This window comes from Gasterosteus aculeatus, chromosome 1, assembly GCF_964276395.1.
Source record: "Gasterosteus aculeatus chromosome 1, fGasAcu3.hap1.1, whole genome shotgun sequence".
NCBI classification, from domain to species: domain Eukaryota; kingdom Metazoa; phylum Chordata; class Actinopteri; order Perciformes; family Gasterosteidae; genus Gasterosteus; species Gasterosteus aculeatus.
Genome location: NC_135688.1, coordinates 28,478,082 through 28,492,860, shown reverse-complemented (window position 1 = coordinate 28,492,860; position 14,779 = coordinate 28,478,082). Strand labels below are relative to the sequence as shown.

Here is a 14,779-nt window from a genome sequence, read left to right as displayed (position 1 = left end):
GCCCCCCTTAAGTTGTTTTTTGCAGAGAACAGCCTTGCAGAGATTCACAGATGGACCGCTCTCGTGTTTTCTTCCTCCGTTTCTTGATATTTTTAAACGGTGCACATTTGTTTTTAATTCTAAACCCCATATTTTATTCAGCCTAGTATCGGATTTAAACCCCGGCGGAGCTTCATTATGACACTTACCCTCAGACTAAACTGCTTTTGTCGCACGCTTTCACCCGATTGCCCTCGTCTTTTTTTCCACCGGCGGTGCATTTAACACGGGTCTGACCCAGTTGTAGTGTTCCCCCCCCCCCTCCATAGCATCCCATGTGTTAGTGCGAGCGGCCGGTGAAGATGTTTTCGACAAGAGACGAGGTCGATTCCTACTTGTTTACCTCACAGAACGAGTCCCCCGATACCGCGATCTCCCCAACACTGGAGCTCAGTCTGACTGCCGTCTACACCGTCCTGTACTCCCTCCTGTTCGCATTCGTTTACCTGCAGCTCTGGCTCATTTTGCACTACGGACACAAGCGCTTCAGCTACCAGAGTGTGTTTTTGTTCCTGTGCTTGCTGTGGGCCGCGCTGAGGACGACACTCTTCTCCTTCTACTTTAAAAATGTGGTGCAGGCCAACCGGCTGCAGCCTCTGGCCTACTGGCTGCTCTACTGCTGCCCCGTCTGTCTGCAGTTCTTCACACTCTGCCTACTGAACCTCTACTTCACACAGGTAAGGCTGCACGGAGAGGTAGGGGGCACCTGATTGCACAAAACAGCCGACATTGCCATTTTGTCAACAACAATTTGACAAAAACATTTAATTTGCAAAGTAAAGCATGTTGTGATTTTTTTTCAGCAAATAAACGAGCAGCCTGTTCCACAACTACAGCTCCCATATTGCTTTTGACAGTTTGTTTTATGGACCTAATAATTAATTGGTTAATTATGAGCATATTAGCAGAGGGGACTATTGACCCCCCCCCCAAACCATAAAGGAATGGCTCATCATCCTGTCAATGCTGTGTGCAAGGCAACCAGCAGGGACTCCTGGAAGTTGCACCCGGCTAAGAAATAGTTCCCCCTCCTGCTTTGAGTTACCACCACAGACTGGTGAAATGTGGTTACTGTAATCACCATTAGGCTCACATGTTCTAAAGAATCTGTTGATTCACTCAAATCAGGTTCTAGGGCTTCGCTTTGGCTCAGTTCAGGCCACTGACATTGAGACCGACTGGTTGGAAAAAGAAAAAAAAAGCCTGCGTCACATCGATGTTTAATAAATGGACAAGAATGGAGTGTGTGGGTGGGGGTGTGTAAGATGGAGTAAAGAGAGACAGTTGGTCAGTAGCTGTTGTTCAAAACCTGCCCACCCCAAATGTCAAAGACCGGCTTGTTCCTGTTGGCAAACACCAAACCACTTTGGGACTCTCAGTAGGGTTGAAGATCAAACACGGCCTTCTGAGGCAAACGCAGGGAGCATCTTTACTCACGTAAAATGGGTGTGTGAGTTGGAAAGGAAGCTTGTCCAACTGGCTGAGGGGAGATTCCGTAATGAATCCGACGTTGTCTTTGGACTGCTGAAAAAACACTTGACCTGCAACCTGTCAAAAGGCTGAATAAACAATTTTCCTTTTGTTTGGTGCTTATGCTACTTTGCATAAAAAAACGTTCCTCCCCAGTTTAAAACTAATGTATCTCAATCTATGTCTGGAAAACCATGTGACTGGCGGCTCAGAGATCAAACTTTTCCTACTTGTGGTTTTGTGTCTCGCCAAGTCAGACATGACTAATAGATAGTGTTTCTACTAGAGTTTTTACTGTCTCAGTTAAAATACAACTAGATATCAAACACTGAAAGTAATTTAACAAAACGTTAAAGAAGCTATAATCGGTTATTTGATTATAGTTGTGAACCAAATTAGCAAGAATTTTTCCTGGTGGAGACCAAAACTGAGCTACAAAAATATCAAATATTGGACCTGCACAAACACAAGCCTTTAATTCGCACAGCTTATGCAGTCATGTGACATGAGGGTACAAGTCAACAAGGTCGGGAAACAGTGTTTTATACTAGAATGCACCGGACCGGCTGCATTTTAATCCATTCAGAGTAAAGGAAAGTGGCCTTGTTGATTTTGGGGTGAAGTTAATGATTAAATGTGTGTCAAATAAATGATTCAAAGGGCTTTAACCAAATCACCAAAGACATTTATGACCATATTACAGCATCAAATGTACACCTTTCTTTGTGCACTCCAGCTAAACAGAAAATGTTCATACTAATGTTCAGCAGCAAACTATTAAAATCTCCTCCTTCACTGGAAGGACTAAAAAAGGAGGAAGATTTAGCTGCATTTTCCCCGTGATGTTTGTGTGCTCATAGAATCCGTAATCTGGTCGTGTTCTGTTGGCTGGCTGCTGCTTTTCTGGGTTACCAATTACCTTCTTCTGGCCTACATCCTCTCACAAAAGGCTGAGTGTTTATGTGTGTTTTAAACTCAATGGTGATCAACGATCAAGACCTGTGGCCATCTAATCACATAATATCAAAAATGTCTTTGGTAAGAGACGGTGCGCTCCGCGTGTTCGTTAAAAACAGAATAAACCACATTTTGGGGTAAACAGTTTGCAATATCTAAAAGGCTATTGCAGGACGACGGTGAACTGGCCCAGTGGAGGCCTGGCCGCCCAAACTGGACTTCTTCCAGTCGGGTGTCATTGATAACATGTTGGCAGGTTGTAGATAACAGAAATGTAATTTTGGTTTGACTGGTTTTTAGATGGATCGTATTTAATGTATTTTAATTTGTCAGGTATTTCTTGCCATTTTCTTCCCATTTGCAATGACTTCTGGCCTCACTTTGTGTGGCATTTGAGTGTATATTTAATGGGATGGGTGGGAAATGGACCCACTTTTGGTTCTTGTATGTATGTATAGATATAGTATTACACACACGTGTGTATGTATAAAATATATATATATATATATATATATATATACACACATAGACAAGGATTTGAAAGCCCCCATTCATGTCACTACAAAGTCATCTAAAAAGTGAAAGTCAGCATGAATGCACTCGGTAATATCAAATACTTTCAAAAAAAAAATTTATACACAGAAAAAGTGCACTTCACTAAATGTTGTAGCCTCAATCGCTAATAAGCTGAAGCCTTGGACAACAGAAAGACCGACCTGCATGCCTCGCCATAGTCGATCAACTCGGACGACTGCTGTAGAGCCTCGCAGTCATTCTAAGAGCCTTTTTTTTTTTACTTAACAAAATAAAGTGACGTCTTATTTCCTGTTTGCACAGCGGTCCACTATAGGCTCAGAGGCCTTAATTTATTCCTCTTAATTATAACATATCGCATTCAATCAATTTTGAGTGCACTTGAATGTTCACAAAAAAAACACCTTCCTGTGTTCCTTATTTTCTTCTCTTCTATTATCTTAACCAAATATACTGTCACCATGTAATGATATGTATCTTTTTGTTGTATATCTTTGTGTAGGTGATGTTTAAGGCTAAAGCAAAGTATTCCCCGGAGCTCACAAAATACAAGTAAGTCTGTCCTTGAACTTCATTTATCTTCGTTATTTGCAGTTTTCTCCGTCTTCCTATCAGCAACAAGACTTCCTTCTCCCTTCTTGTCTCTCTCACACACACACACACACACATAGTTGTTTAGCAGATTCAACATGTTTTAATGAGTTGTTTTGCATAAACGAAGACCCAACGTCTTGTCCCTTTCCCTCCCCAGGGTGACTCTGCGTTTGTTCTTCCTGTGTCTCGGTGTATTGTTCCTGGTGGTGAATCTGACTTGCGCGCTGTTGGTGCAAGAAGCTCTGCAGCGCTCCGAACCTCCGAGGTAAACGAAATCAGCGCAAAGAACACAGCACATTTCCTCTTCATGGTGTCTATGTCCCGTTGAGCGCCCACGGAACGGTTTCACTCGAGAGGTCGTGACCTTTGTGTCTCCAGCGACGGGGGTATCCAGCACGCGGTTCTGGCCCGGGTCTTGATCAACGACAGTCTGTTTGTCCTGTGCGCCGTCTCTCTGGCGGTCTGCGTCTTCAAGATCGCCAAGATGTCCTCTGCCAACGTTTACCTCGAGTCCAAGGTAAGACGAAAAATAAATTCATGCCGAATTAACAGAAAAAAAATATTTTATTTTGTAGTGGAAAACGGTGTATGTGAAAGCAAATGGTATCGTAAATAGTTTTTAAATACAATTGTATTAAAAAAATTAAATGAAAAACGGAAATACTTAAGTTGTAACATCACTAACCCGTCATGTCATTTTTTTTTTGTCAGTAAACTGTAAATTTCAATGGATCACAGGTAGAACAGATGCATGACTTGTAATAAACGCGGTTACTCTTTTACCCAGGGTACGTCGGTGTGCCAAGCTACGGCCATAGGATCTATGGTGATCCTGCTCTACACATCCAGAGCCTGTTACAACCTGGTGGCAGTGGCCCTGTCGCCGCAGGACAGACCCAGTCCCTTCAACTACGGCTGGTATAGCGTTTCCGATCAGGTACTGGACTGAGAGTAATGGGTTTTTGACAGAAAACCAGCTTTTATTAAGCCAGAAACCCAAGGCCTTTGTTTGTGTGTGTGCGAGAGTGGACAATCCATTGCAGGGGCTTTAGGAAAGAAATGCCCAGTGGGGTAAAGGGCTTTGTTTGGCTATAAATAACCATATATTTGTGCGCGTGTGTGTCCTGACCTACATCATGGCTTAGGACTGGAGATGGGTGGCCCATTTTAAGGGGTTCCATTGTGTGTGAATGTGCTGTCATAATCTGACATTTTCCAATTCTTTTATTGTGATCCGTCTGAATACAAGCTGTCAGTTAGACATCTCAATCTGCCTCTGCTAGCCGCCATGTTTCTGCTGTACCCCGGACTGGACAAACAATGAATCTAGAAAGGCAGATCGTAGTTCTCTCACCGGCTTGGCATAACTGAGAAGTTCAGGTGGTTGCCATCTTCAACCTCACCATTGAATGGCGCCAAATGTTGCGCACTGGCCCTTCACTGCTGCCATAATTGTGACAAAAGCATTGTCAAATTGTAAAATAGGATATGTGCACTCACAAGATTGAAAAGCTCAAAATGCCAAAGCATGATATGCAATATTTGCAGTTATTAGTGTTTAAGTTAAGTTTGAGTCTTGAATGTTTATGTGATGCAGGCCGAAGTGCAGGAGATCAGCGGCGAAGCCTACGTGGCGTTTGGGATCATTCTGTTCTTCTGGGAGCTGCTACCTACAAGTTTAGTGGTGGTTTTCTTCAGAGTCCAGAGACCAAATCAAAACCTGGTGAGATAACATGTGAAGTAGAAACGTTAGCAATAATTGGTTGAAAAAAAACTCGAGTGTAATGGAATTTGAACATCTCTTTTTGACTCCAAGGCTCCAGGAGGGATGATCAACAGCCACAGTTTCAGCTCTAGAGCGTATTTCTTTGACAACCCTCGGCGGTACGACAGCGATGACGACCTCTCCAGAAGCATTAACAGCAGGGCCGATCGCGCCAGGTGGGCACATACCCAAGTAAATCACCACCCGCGATAAAAATACTTTGGGTGGGTTTTTACCTGGTGTCTATTGTCTCCCTCCTCCCTCTTCTTCTCGATCCATCTCTCAGCTTCCTCGCCACCACTCCCCAGCTGGCCACGTCTAGTTGGTACGGCTCCATTCAGCGCAACGGAACTTTGGCGGCGGGCCTTTCTCCCACCCTGCAACCGCCGTCTTCCACGGCCCCCCTCCTCTTCGCCTACGGCAACATCCAGAGTCACCATCACAACTACTACTCCACCCCACAGAACAACAACAACCACCACCACCAACACCGCCATCACAGTAACTACTTCTCCACGCCGCAGAGTTATTACTGCGGCTCGCAAACGTATTTCTGCACCCCACAGAATTGAGCAGCGTCCGTCCGGAAAGATTGAGAGAAACTTGACTAACAACTAACAAGTTCCTGCCTTTTTTTGTCACCGTTTTGCTTCCCCCCCCGGATGCATCAAAGCAGGTAATCTTGAGTAATATTCTGAGGCATTGCTCCAAATCGCCATATTACTCTAGAGAAGAGGCTTGCATCTCTTAAGACATCACCGTCTTTAAATGGCACGTATGGACCAGAAAGAGAGCAGGCGCAGGCCGCGGACCGGAGGTTTAGCACTAATGTGGCTGCTGCACCCTAAACCGCAAAGACCAAACTTAATGTTTAAACATTCAAGTCTGTTATCATTTGTAAGGCTGGAATCGTCAGGGAGTAGATGCATATCCTTTTCTTGTAAATGTCATCCAATTGTGCTTCTGTGGAACAAACCGTTCTGCTCAACGGGGCTAATTCCAAAAGCTCCGGACACCGAGACGTCCTGTTCACTCGGCTTTGGCAAGCAAATCTACAATGGTTGTTCTTATGGCTGAATAGGAATAACTAAGGACGCCGGCTCTTTAGGACTGATTCGCCATTAGCTTTCGTAGCAGTGGGAGTTGGCCAGCGCTAACGGTTAGCTTTAACTCATAATCTGTTTCAACCAAGAAAATCCTTGGCAAAACTGAAATACGAAAGGCAAACCCGAACGTCCATCTATCAGAACATTATTAGCTTGTTGGTGGCAACTTTATTTAGTTTTCAACTATTTATTTTTGGAGCCACAGAAATAGAAAAGTTGTATAAATGGTGTTAGCGAGCTTGAGACTTTAGCCCGACGACTCGCTACTGGATTTGTGTTTTGTTTAGATATGTAAAATATTAACAACTGTCAGCAAAATAACGTCGAGCTTATTTTCAGGGTTCACAAATATCACAAGATTATTCCTGAAAATGCGTGTACTTCGTCAAGCTAAATAGCACACAGTCAATGTGTGAAAAATGCAATCTCTAACAAATGCATTAATATGGCGGAAGCGTGTCCACAGATTACTTCAACAACCTTTTCAGGCTTTAACAAAATCTGCTGATTCACAGTAACAGGACTATTGTAGGAATATACTGAACTGCAGCCAAATCCAGGTTTACTTGCCCATAATGATACATTGGAAACTGTGAAGAACCTGAAACAGGGAATGTCATACAATCAAGGTTGCTGAATGTTTGATCAGTATTCCACATTTAAGTAGAAATCAACCCTGGGATTGTTCATTAACAGGGTGGAAACGTTGCCAAAACAGAAGTTTGACCAAAAACTTGTCATTTAGTTTGATCCTTCTAGTGAGTTGTACGGCAAAACTTTGCACTTCGAAGTGAACCTTCAGAGAGAAAGGCGTTGGACCTGAATGTAGGATTCTGTCTCCTAATTCTTTTATGAATTTTCTTCAATCATCGCTTCTGTTCTATATTTTACTATTTATCCTTTGAGAAAGGAGATATCAATGTGCCATCACATTTTTTCATAAATTATACTTTCATTCCTGAAGGAAAATCTTTGCACAAGAAACGGTTGCCGTTTTTTAATTGTTTGTGTGTCAACTTAATCCATTTCTAATCCATGTGTGTTTTTGAGTGCATGTCTGTGTGTAGATTTTAGGTTTGGAACTTAGCCTTTTATTTGATCAATAATATAATTCACATATTTTCTCAATCTGACCGATTAAAGCCTGAAATAATATTTCACTTTCATACATGTACCCAGTTCTCAGACCTGAATCAGTGTACACATCTGTGCAGTCAGGACTGAATGAATAGATACTGGCCAACACCACGACATGTAAGCCAAATTCAGATGTCTTGAATCTCAATCTGTAAATGACCACCTAAACACTGTATTCAAGCAAGAAGAAATGAAAAGGCATTGCATGTATCAACCAGGGTCACGGGACGCTGAAATGCAGCCATGGAACCGCAGTTCCATGTACAGCTGTTCCTCTTTCAGGAAAACCCACATCTGCAGTGCATCAGAGTGCAGGAACTCATGTCATACTTTCCTTACATGGTGACATCATTTGTTTAACAATGTTGTGCCATTGTTTTTATTTTTTATGTTATAGATTCATTTATCCGTGGCCATACTGAATGTAACCTATTGTGTGACAGATCACTAACTATGTACGCAAGAAAAGCACTACCATGTTTAAATAAAGCCCTACTGCACTGTTTTTAAGACAAATGCGAAGCAGAATTTTTTTTGATGATCACAAATATTAATTTTAAATGATACACAAAAGGTAGTTGACAGAACCACATAAAACCCAAAGGTGTGATCGACATCAAACTGCCAGTGAGTTGCACTGAAATGATATTGTGCAGCCGGTCATGTGGCCGAGTTTACTAGTTAACAACTTTAACCCGAATTAAGTCAAGACCGCAGCACGCTGCAAAACACTGCAACAAAAAAATTCCCCCTCAGCGTAAGTGTTGAACGTCTACATTCACATTCACTTCCCTCCAAAAAACATGTACGAGCAACAAGAATGAATTTCATAGAAGCCGGAATTCCAAATGACTGAGTTTGAACACTACTGACATAATCTTAATTGTGTAGGATATTGCAATTAAAACTTGTTTTCATTCATGCAGTGCAAAATTGTGACTTAAGAATAGAGCCACATTCTGGACCATATTGCATTGGGATTTGAAATTTATTTCAAGACAAAGTTTTTAGTGACAGTTTATGGTTTAACATATATTTCACTAAACCCCATAGTTTTGGCTGAAGACCCTTAACCCTGGAAATGACAGTAACCGCAGTGTTTTATATAAATTACATTTAGCCACAAAAAAAGCTTTCTTAACGGCAAGCATTGCTTTTAATTTAGCTTAAGCTAACAGCTAGCATGCTAACCACTGTCCCTATTAAAGGGGCAGTTGTGTTGCCAAAATACAATGTAAACATTATTTCATTTGAGTGAAATATCATTAAATGGACATATGAACTGAAGAACTAGCTCGGTTACATCCCACCTGTGTCTGTTTCACAAGCTCACCTTTGGTTGTAAGAACGAGTCCAAACAAATGGAATAATATTCGACAGAAATCCAATGGGTGGGATTCAACTTTCAAATTCCCACCCATTTTGAATGCTGCAGACAAGTGGACCCAGTCCGGATTAGCAAAGAAAATGAAATTGCAATGTTCAGATTTCTACCAATAGGTCCCTTATTTGAAGAACGTAATCAGGAATTTAAATACTTGAGTAGAAATTAAACAAAACCTTATATAGTTGAAAAAAATAGTGTGGGGGTTCAGTTATTCGGTTCAAAACAAAGTTGAGTTTAACAGGGTTTTCCTTTGTCAGATCATTCACAGTCGGACTGAAAGAAAAAGCTTCGGTAAGCTGCATATTTAAGAAGCTGGTTCAAACGCACACAAAAAGAGACAAGAGAGCAGTTTGCCATTTTGCTGGCGCGTTAGTATCTCGCTAAAGGACACTTGTGACAAAGCTCTTGGTCAACTCGCCCTGTGCGAGTCAGCACCACCCTGCGGCCCCTTTATTGAAATAATATGTCAACATAGGAACAGATTAAGTTGCAGAACACCGCAACTTAATTAGAAGACAAACTGTTAAACAAATATAAGTTGTTTTCCCTGCTGCATTTTCTTCGTGTCCCTCAGACGACGCCTCAACCATCCTGTTAGTGTCAAGAGCCGATAGTTCAAAGTTCGTCGTCGTCGCTGCTGCTGCTGCCCCACGACGCCAGGCTCGCCGATCTCCGAGGGACGAGTCTGCGCTCGTGTCAGGATTCCTCTACGGCTTCCTGGTTGATCACTTGGTGGTAACCCCGGTTAACGATTGGCTCCTTCTGCCAACAAATCACGCCGAGGAGGAGGACGACGAGGAGGAGGAGCAGAGAGCTGGACACCGCCAGACTGATGATCACTTCTGAAGACAGATGAAGACATCGGATGAGTGGGGGGGGGGGGTATCGCAGCTTTCAGTATTTTGTGTGGGGTTTTCTTCTCACCGTTATCTCTCCCCTTTGACGGCAGTTGACATTCCTTCTCGCGGTCTTCCGAAATGGAGAGCTTTGTTATTCTCACAAAGTCGTCCAGGGGGCAGTCGAGGGAGCAGCCCGGTAACTGCTGGGGGAACGCCTCCGCTTTGCTGCTGTTCCGGTAAAACAGCGACACAGAGACCGAGCTGGGGGGCAGGCAGGGAGGGAGGGGGGAGACAGAGACACAGTTTTAGATGCGTTTTTGAAGTAAATGTCTTGTGTATTCTACATCGATGCACTTATTAACATCCTCCCTGGTATCAGCTCCTCATGAGTGCGTATTCGCGTTATTCATTAAGTCAGTGTCTGCAGCTCATTCTGCGCTTGTGATTCACCCGTTGTCGTCGCGGTGCAGCTCAAATATTTGACAGGAGGCATATGGCGGCTGCCTTCCGTTGAACACATCCAAGCTGGCCTGCAGGGCGGCTACAGTGGTGTCGTGCTGTGGACCAGACGCACACATTACAAAAGGAAACTTGCTTTTTCTGCCAGAGGGATAGAAGATCTACACCAGTCTGTCGAGGCACGACACACAAAGCTACAGACAGAAGACGCTTAGCTCGCCATTGAGACTGGAAACGGGGGGAAACACAAAGCTTGTCTGTCCAAATGTGAGGGAAAGAAACTAATTGTCAAAATCTTACCGCTGACAGCATCATCATTTTAAGCTGCTGTTTTGGGTCTGGGACGGCCATCTTGGAAAGATTCTTCACTATTTCACCCAACAGGATACCTAAAAGACAAAGACACCTATTTAGCCCTTTGTTCAAAGTCTTGCGGTACGCCAGCAACCAATCCAAGCTATCCCTTTGTGCCTCAGAGCTCCATTAAAAAGATGATCGATGAGCCGCACTGTTGCCCTGGGTAACCGGTTTGTTGATCACCATTAAGTGATGGTAAAAACACTTCTCGGTTTAGGTAACATTTGAATATCTCTCAACTTCACTCGTGTACCTCCCTGCAGCCGGCTCTTTTCTTGCAGTTTGTAGAAGCCAAATGTGACCTGTGTAAAAACAAAAAAATAAAGTCATTACATTACTTGCTACACAACAGCATTGAGACCAGATGGTCCGAAACTAAAACCATAACTGTGGAAACTACTTTTACCTGAAATGCAAAGTCTTTGAGCACTTGAAGCTTCCCCATCACATCAGGAGTCACCCAGTCAGGAAGTGTCATGTTGTGACGGGACTGAACTCACACACACAGAAAACACAATAGGAATTAAGGGAACAATAACACTGTGACTTGATGAAGAGGAACTACAAAAGACGAAACCAAAGCCTTAAATCAAGCAAACTGACAAAACTGTCTTGTTCCTCGTCAGCAGTGACTTCTCCACCTCTCTGCGCTTGAGGCTGTACTCAAGTGACCCGATGGTTCCTGATGATATATTAAAAATCTCTCAATACTCAATATTGAGAGTTATACATGGCATTGATTGGAAGCATGTTTAAATGCAAGCGGAGACTGGTTTACTGAATAAGACGCTGAAGAGAAAAAAAATTGCACAATTCTCTTCCTCCAACAGCCCGGATGTCCTTTGGGTTCCTTAAAAGCTGACGAGTCACAAGACAGAAACCCAACACCATGAGAGCTGTTCAGTTAGTCGACAAGTGGAAGTTAACTTGAAAAAAAAAAAAAGCAGCTTATACCTTGAAAAGACGCTTTTATTCTAAAATTAAACTGCACCAAACCATTCTTGTCTTACCTGAAAATAATTGTATTCATTTTCTACGGATAAGTACATACTTTTCAGTTGTGTGTGTGTGTGTGTGTGTGTGTGTGTGTGTGCGCTCTCACCTCACAGAACAGTGTGTCATACACGCTCCATACGGTTTCCACGGTGGTGTTATTTAGTCCGGTTTTATTCCTGACCAGCTCTATGAGGTCCTGCAGAGAGGAGCGCCGCGAAATTAAAAAAAAGGTCACGTCGTCCTCGTTGTCGCATGAAAAAAAAAAAGTACAACCCACACCTGATACTCTGTTGTGACATTAATAAATGCGTCTGTGTGCTCCGTTTCGTTCATCAGCTGTTTGTAGCGAGGACAGTCCCCCAGAGGAAAAGAGAGAAGCTAAAAGAAAATTAAAAAAGGAAACAAAAGACAGTTCAGACAAAGTATGTACAATGATCCACAGCAAAAGGCAAACTATGTGCACAAACACATACCCTCTCTTCAGCCTGCGGCACCGTGTGCACAGGTATCGGCTGCCACTTCAGGCCCACCCTGAAGACCTGGTCACCCGTCGGGGGGTAGAGACCTGGGCGACGGACAAGAGGCTGTGAATGCGGGCCATAAGGAGAGTACGACAAATTGGTAGGGAGAGAGGGGGGGAGGGAGGAAGGAGTGCTGGCGGTCAGACCTGCGAGGTTTGCCTCGGCGCTCATCAGGGTGCGGTCGTAGTCCGTGCTGCGGACGGAGATCTACGGACAGAAGGAGCCACGGGTGAGTTGGCGGTTATAACACCAGCATGTCAGAGCCCCCCATCCCTCCCTCCCTTTTTCTGCGAGGTGACCTGGTCAAGTGTCACATGATCAATGTTACCTCTTGTCGATCATAGGATTTGTTCAGGAACCCCTGGTAACGATTCCTGAGGAACCGGCCCAGATCATAGTGCTGCCTCATGCCCTCCTGAAAGAGCACACAGCGATGAGGTCACATAGGACCCGATAAATGAGTTTGTAATAATGATTGGGAAAAAATTAAAAATACAAGTCTTCATATCACGGTGTTACTCAAAGCAATAACTCAAACGTAATGAAGATATGGGAGAGCTTGATGTGTCCAATAAAAAACCCCGAATGTATCATGAAGTTCAAGACAACAGAGGATCTTCTGCAATGTTCCACCTGTGACAGCTGTCCAAAGCCTTGTGGCCAGTCGCTCTCTTGGTGAGGGTCGGTGGGGTAGGTTTTAATAGCGGACCGGTCGCCATGACGAAACAACTGGAAGGGAGACACAGAGGAGGTCAGGAAAGACCCGACTGAAGAACAACAAAAAACACTTCCATAAATGGCATGAAAAGAGAATCCTGGATCTTCTATTTTATCTTCTAAACCCACAGCAGCTAGTGAATAGGTTTCCACTTGGGTTAAAAATTCCAAGAACATCACTTTTTTTTAATGTATTGGAAACCTGAGTACCACTGAATATACAAGAAAATGACAGCTTATTATAAAATATTTGAATTGCTAACAAAAGGACTGCATGACGGGAAAATGTGAACGCATCTCTTTTTCAACACTGGAAGCCGTTTGATCCGAGTCAATAAGATTCAAACATGCGACTCTGGTCTTTATGAGCCTACTATCGGTCTACAAGGCTCCAGAAATGAGTGAATTATTGCACTCCAGCTTCACAAATCATGAAAGAATAGCTTGCTGAAACTAAGTCCAAGTATCGAAAATGTTTGTTTTTTTGCAACAATTTAGTGCGGGTTTCAAAGGTTAATTACAGAATCCAGAACAGCCATTGCCAATTAGACACTCTTACTATATATTTATGATATAATGGCATGTACATTTAGTTAATAAGCAAGGTGCGAGATGTCCACTTCACACTGGGATTACAAGGTTGCCAGCTGGTGTCTCATCTGCATCGTCGTCCACATGCAACAGTTTATGGCAGCTGGACCGTCAATTATATTGACAAGTGGTTACTTTAATATGCGCATCTCCACGCAATCACAACAGTCTCTACACGACACCAAGCTGCACTCATCCGGACCAACATGTTAAATGTGTCAACACGTTATGGAAGTTATGGAAGAACACGAGCTGCGTTTGGTAGCAGAGCTCCATGTTGTGCTATTTACTGGTTTTGTGACGTCACACGACTCAAAATTAAATTAAAAACAAGCCAAAGCGTTTACACGGTTCGAGTCAAATATATTTTTGGGATTTATTTTTGTTTTATTCTCGACGAATGTCGCACTTGGCCGGCCCAACCGGTTCAAGTTAATTAGCGGTGTTAACCAAACGCAACATTAGCCTTTTTTCCCTTTTTATTTTTTTTAAAGGGGTTGCTAGGTAGATTGTGGACAGCAATATTACTAATTCGTAGAATAATTCACTTTTGGAATAATATACAGGTTTGCTGTGAATTAAAGAAAACACATAATTTGTTCCATTTTTAACGCAGTACCGTACGCGTCTGTCCACAATAAGTCCTTCATATTAATAACACTCACCACAGTCACGTATGCTAGCTTTCTTTCTGACACGGCTTCTCGACAGACAGAACCGACCGTAAAAAGAAAGAGCAGCGCAGCTAACGCCATGTTTCCGTTCGTGTAAGCGAGCTACAGGTAGCTGACAATCACAAACAGCCTGCTTCAACCGGCGGTTACTTCCTACTGCGTCACCCCAGCAGACCCAACCAATACGCGTGTTCGCAATCACGTGACGGGTGTGACGTATGAAATCGCCGCGGGCCCCTCGTGTGCAACTCAGTTGTGTGGTCGACAAGAAACACTGTCTGTCCGATTTAGTAGAAGATTTGAGTTGGAATCCGAGTTGCGTAATTGTTTTTTATTTTCTTGCATTAAAAATATTCGTCAACATAATGAGACACTCATTTTTGAGTGAACTATGAAATATGTCGTGATTCTGACTTGATTAAGACAATGATTAAGTATAGATTTTGAGATGGTGAATCTGAGAAGGAGAGACAAAAAAATCACATTTCAAAAAATGTTAGGAGGATCACTTTTTCCCCTGATAAAAGCGGATCCGAGAGGTTTTCTCAGTAACACCTATGCAGCCATTGTCTTCTGCCACTAGAGGTCAGTGCTGTACTAAATTCAAATAAGAATCCCCCTACACGTCCAACTAGA

General features: G+C 43.1%; 2 protein-coding genes across 2 annotated transcripts; one reads left to right on the top strand and one right to left on the bottom strand.

The window, feature by feature from the left end:
- The first annotated feature begins 14 nt into the window (after nt 1-14).
- On the top strand, nt 15-8,118 carry gpr137c (G protein-coupled receptor 137c). The gene is made up of 8 exons (XM_040182906.2): nt 15-716; nt 3,503-3,552; nt 3,752-3,859; nt 3,973-4,111; nt 4,382-4,531; nt 5,192-5,317; nt 5,411-5,535; nt 5,646-8,118. The coding sequence occupies exons 1-8, from the start codon at nt 342-344 to the stop codon at nt 5,929-5,931; spliced, it is 1,359 nt and encodes a 452-aa protein (XP_040038840.2). The 5' UTR covers nt 15-341; the 3' UTR covers nt 5,932-8,118.
- Nucleotides 8,119-8,571: 453 nt separating this feature from the next.
- Nucleotides 8,572-14,347, bottom strand: acp2 (acid phosphatase 2, lysosomal). Its single transcript, XM_040187462.2, has 13 exons — nt 14,135-14,347; nt 12,795-12,890; nt 12,490-12,576; nt 12,308-12,368; nt 12,114-12,205; nt 11,920-12,018; nt 11,747-11,836; nt 11,051-11,134; nt 10,898-10,946; nt 10,588-10,676; nt 10,279-10,385; nt 9,914-10,089; nt 8,572-9,831 (listed from the first exon to the last, which is right to left on the bottom strand). The coding sequence occupies exons 1-13, from the start codon at nt 14,222-14,224 to the stop codon at nt 9,686-9,688; spliced, it is 1,266 nt and encodes a 421-aa protein (XP_040043396.2). The 5' UTR covers nt 14,225-14,347; the 3' UTR covers nt 8,572-9,685.
- Between the last annotated feature and the right edge of the window lie 432 nt (nt 14,348-14,779).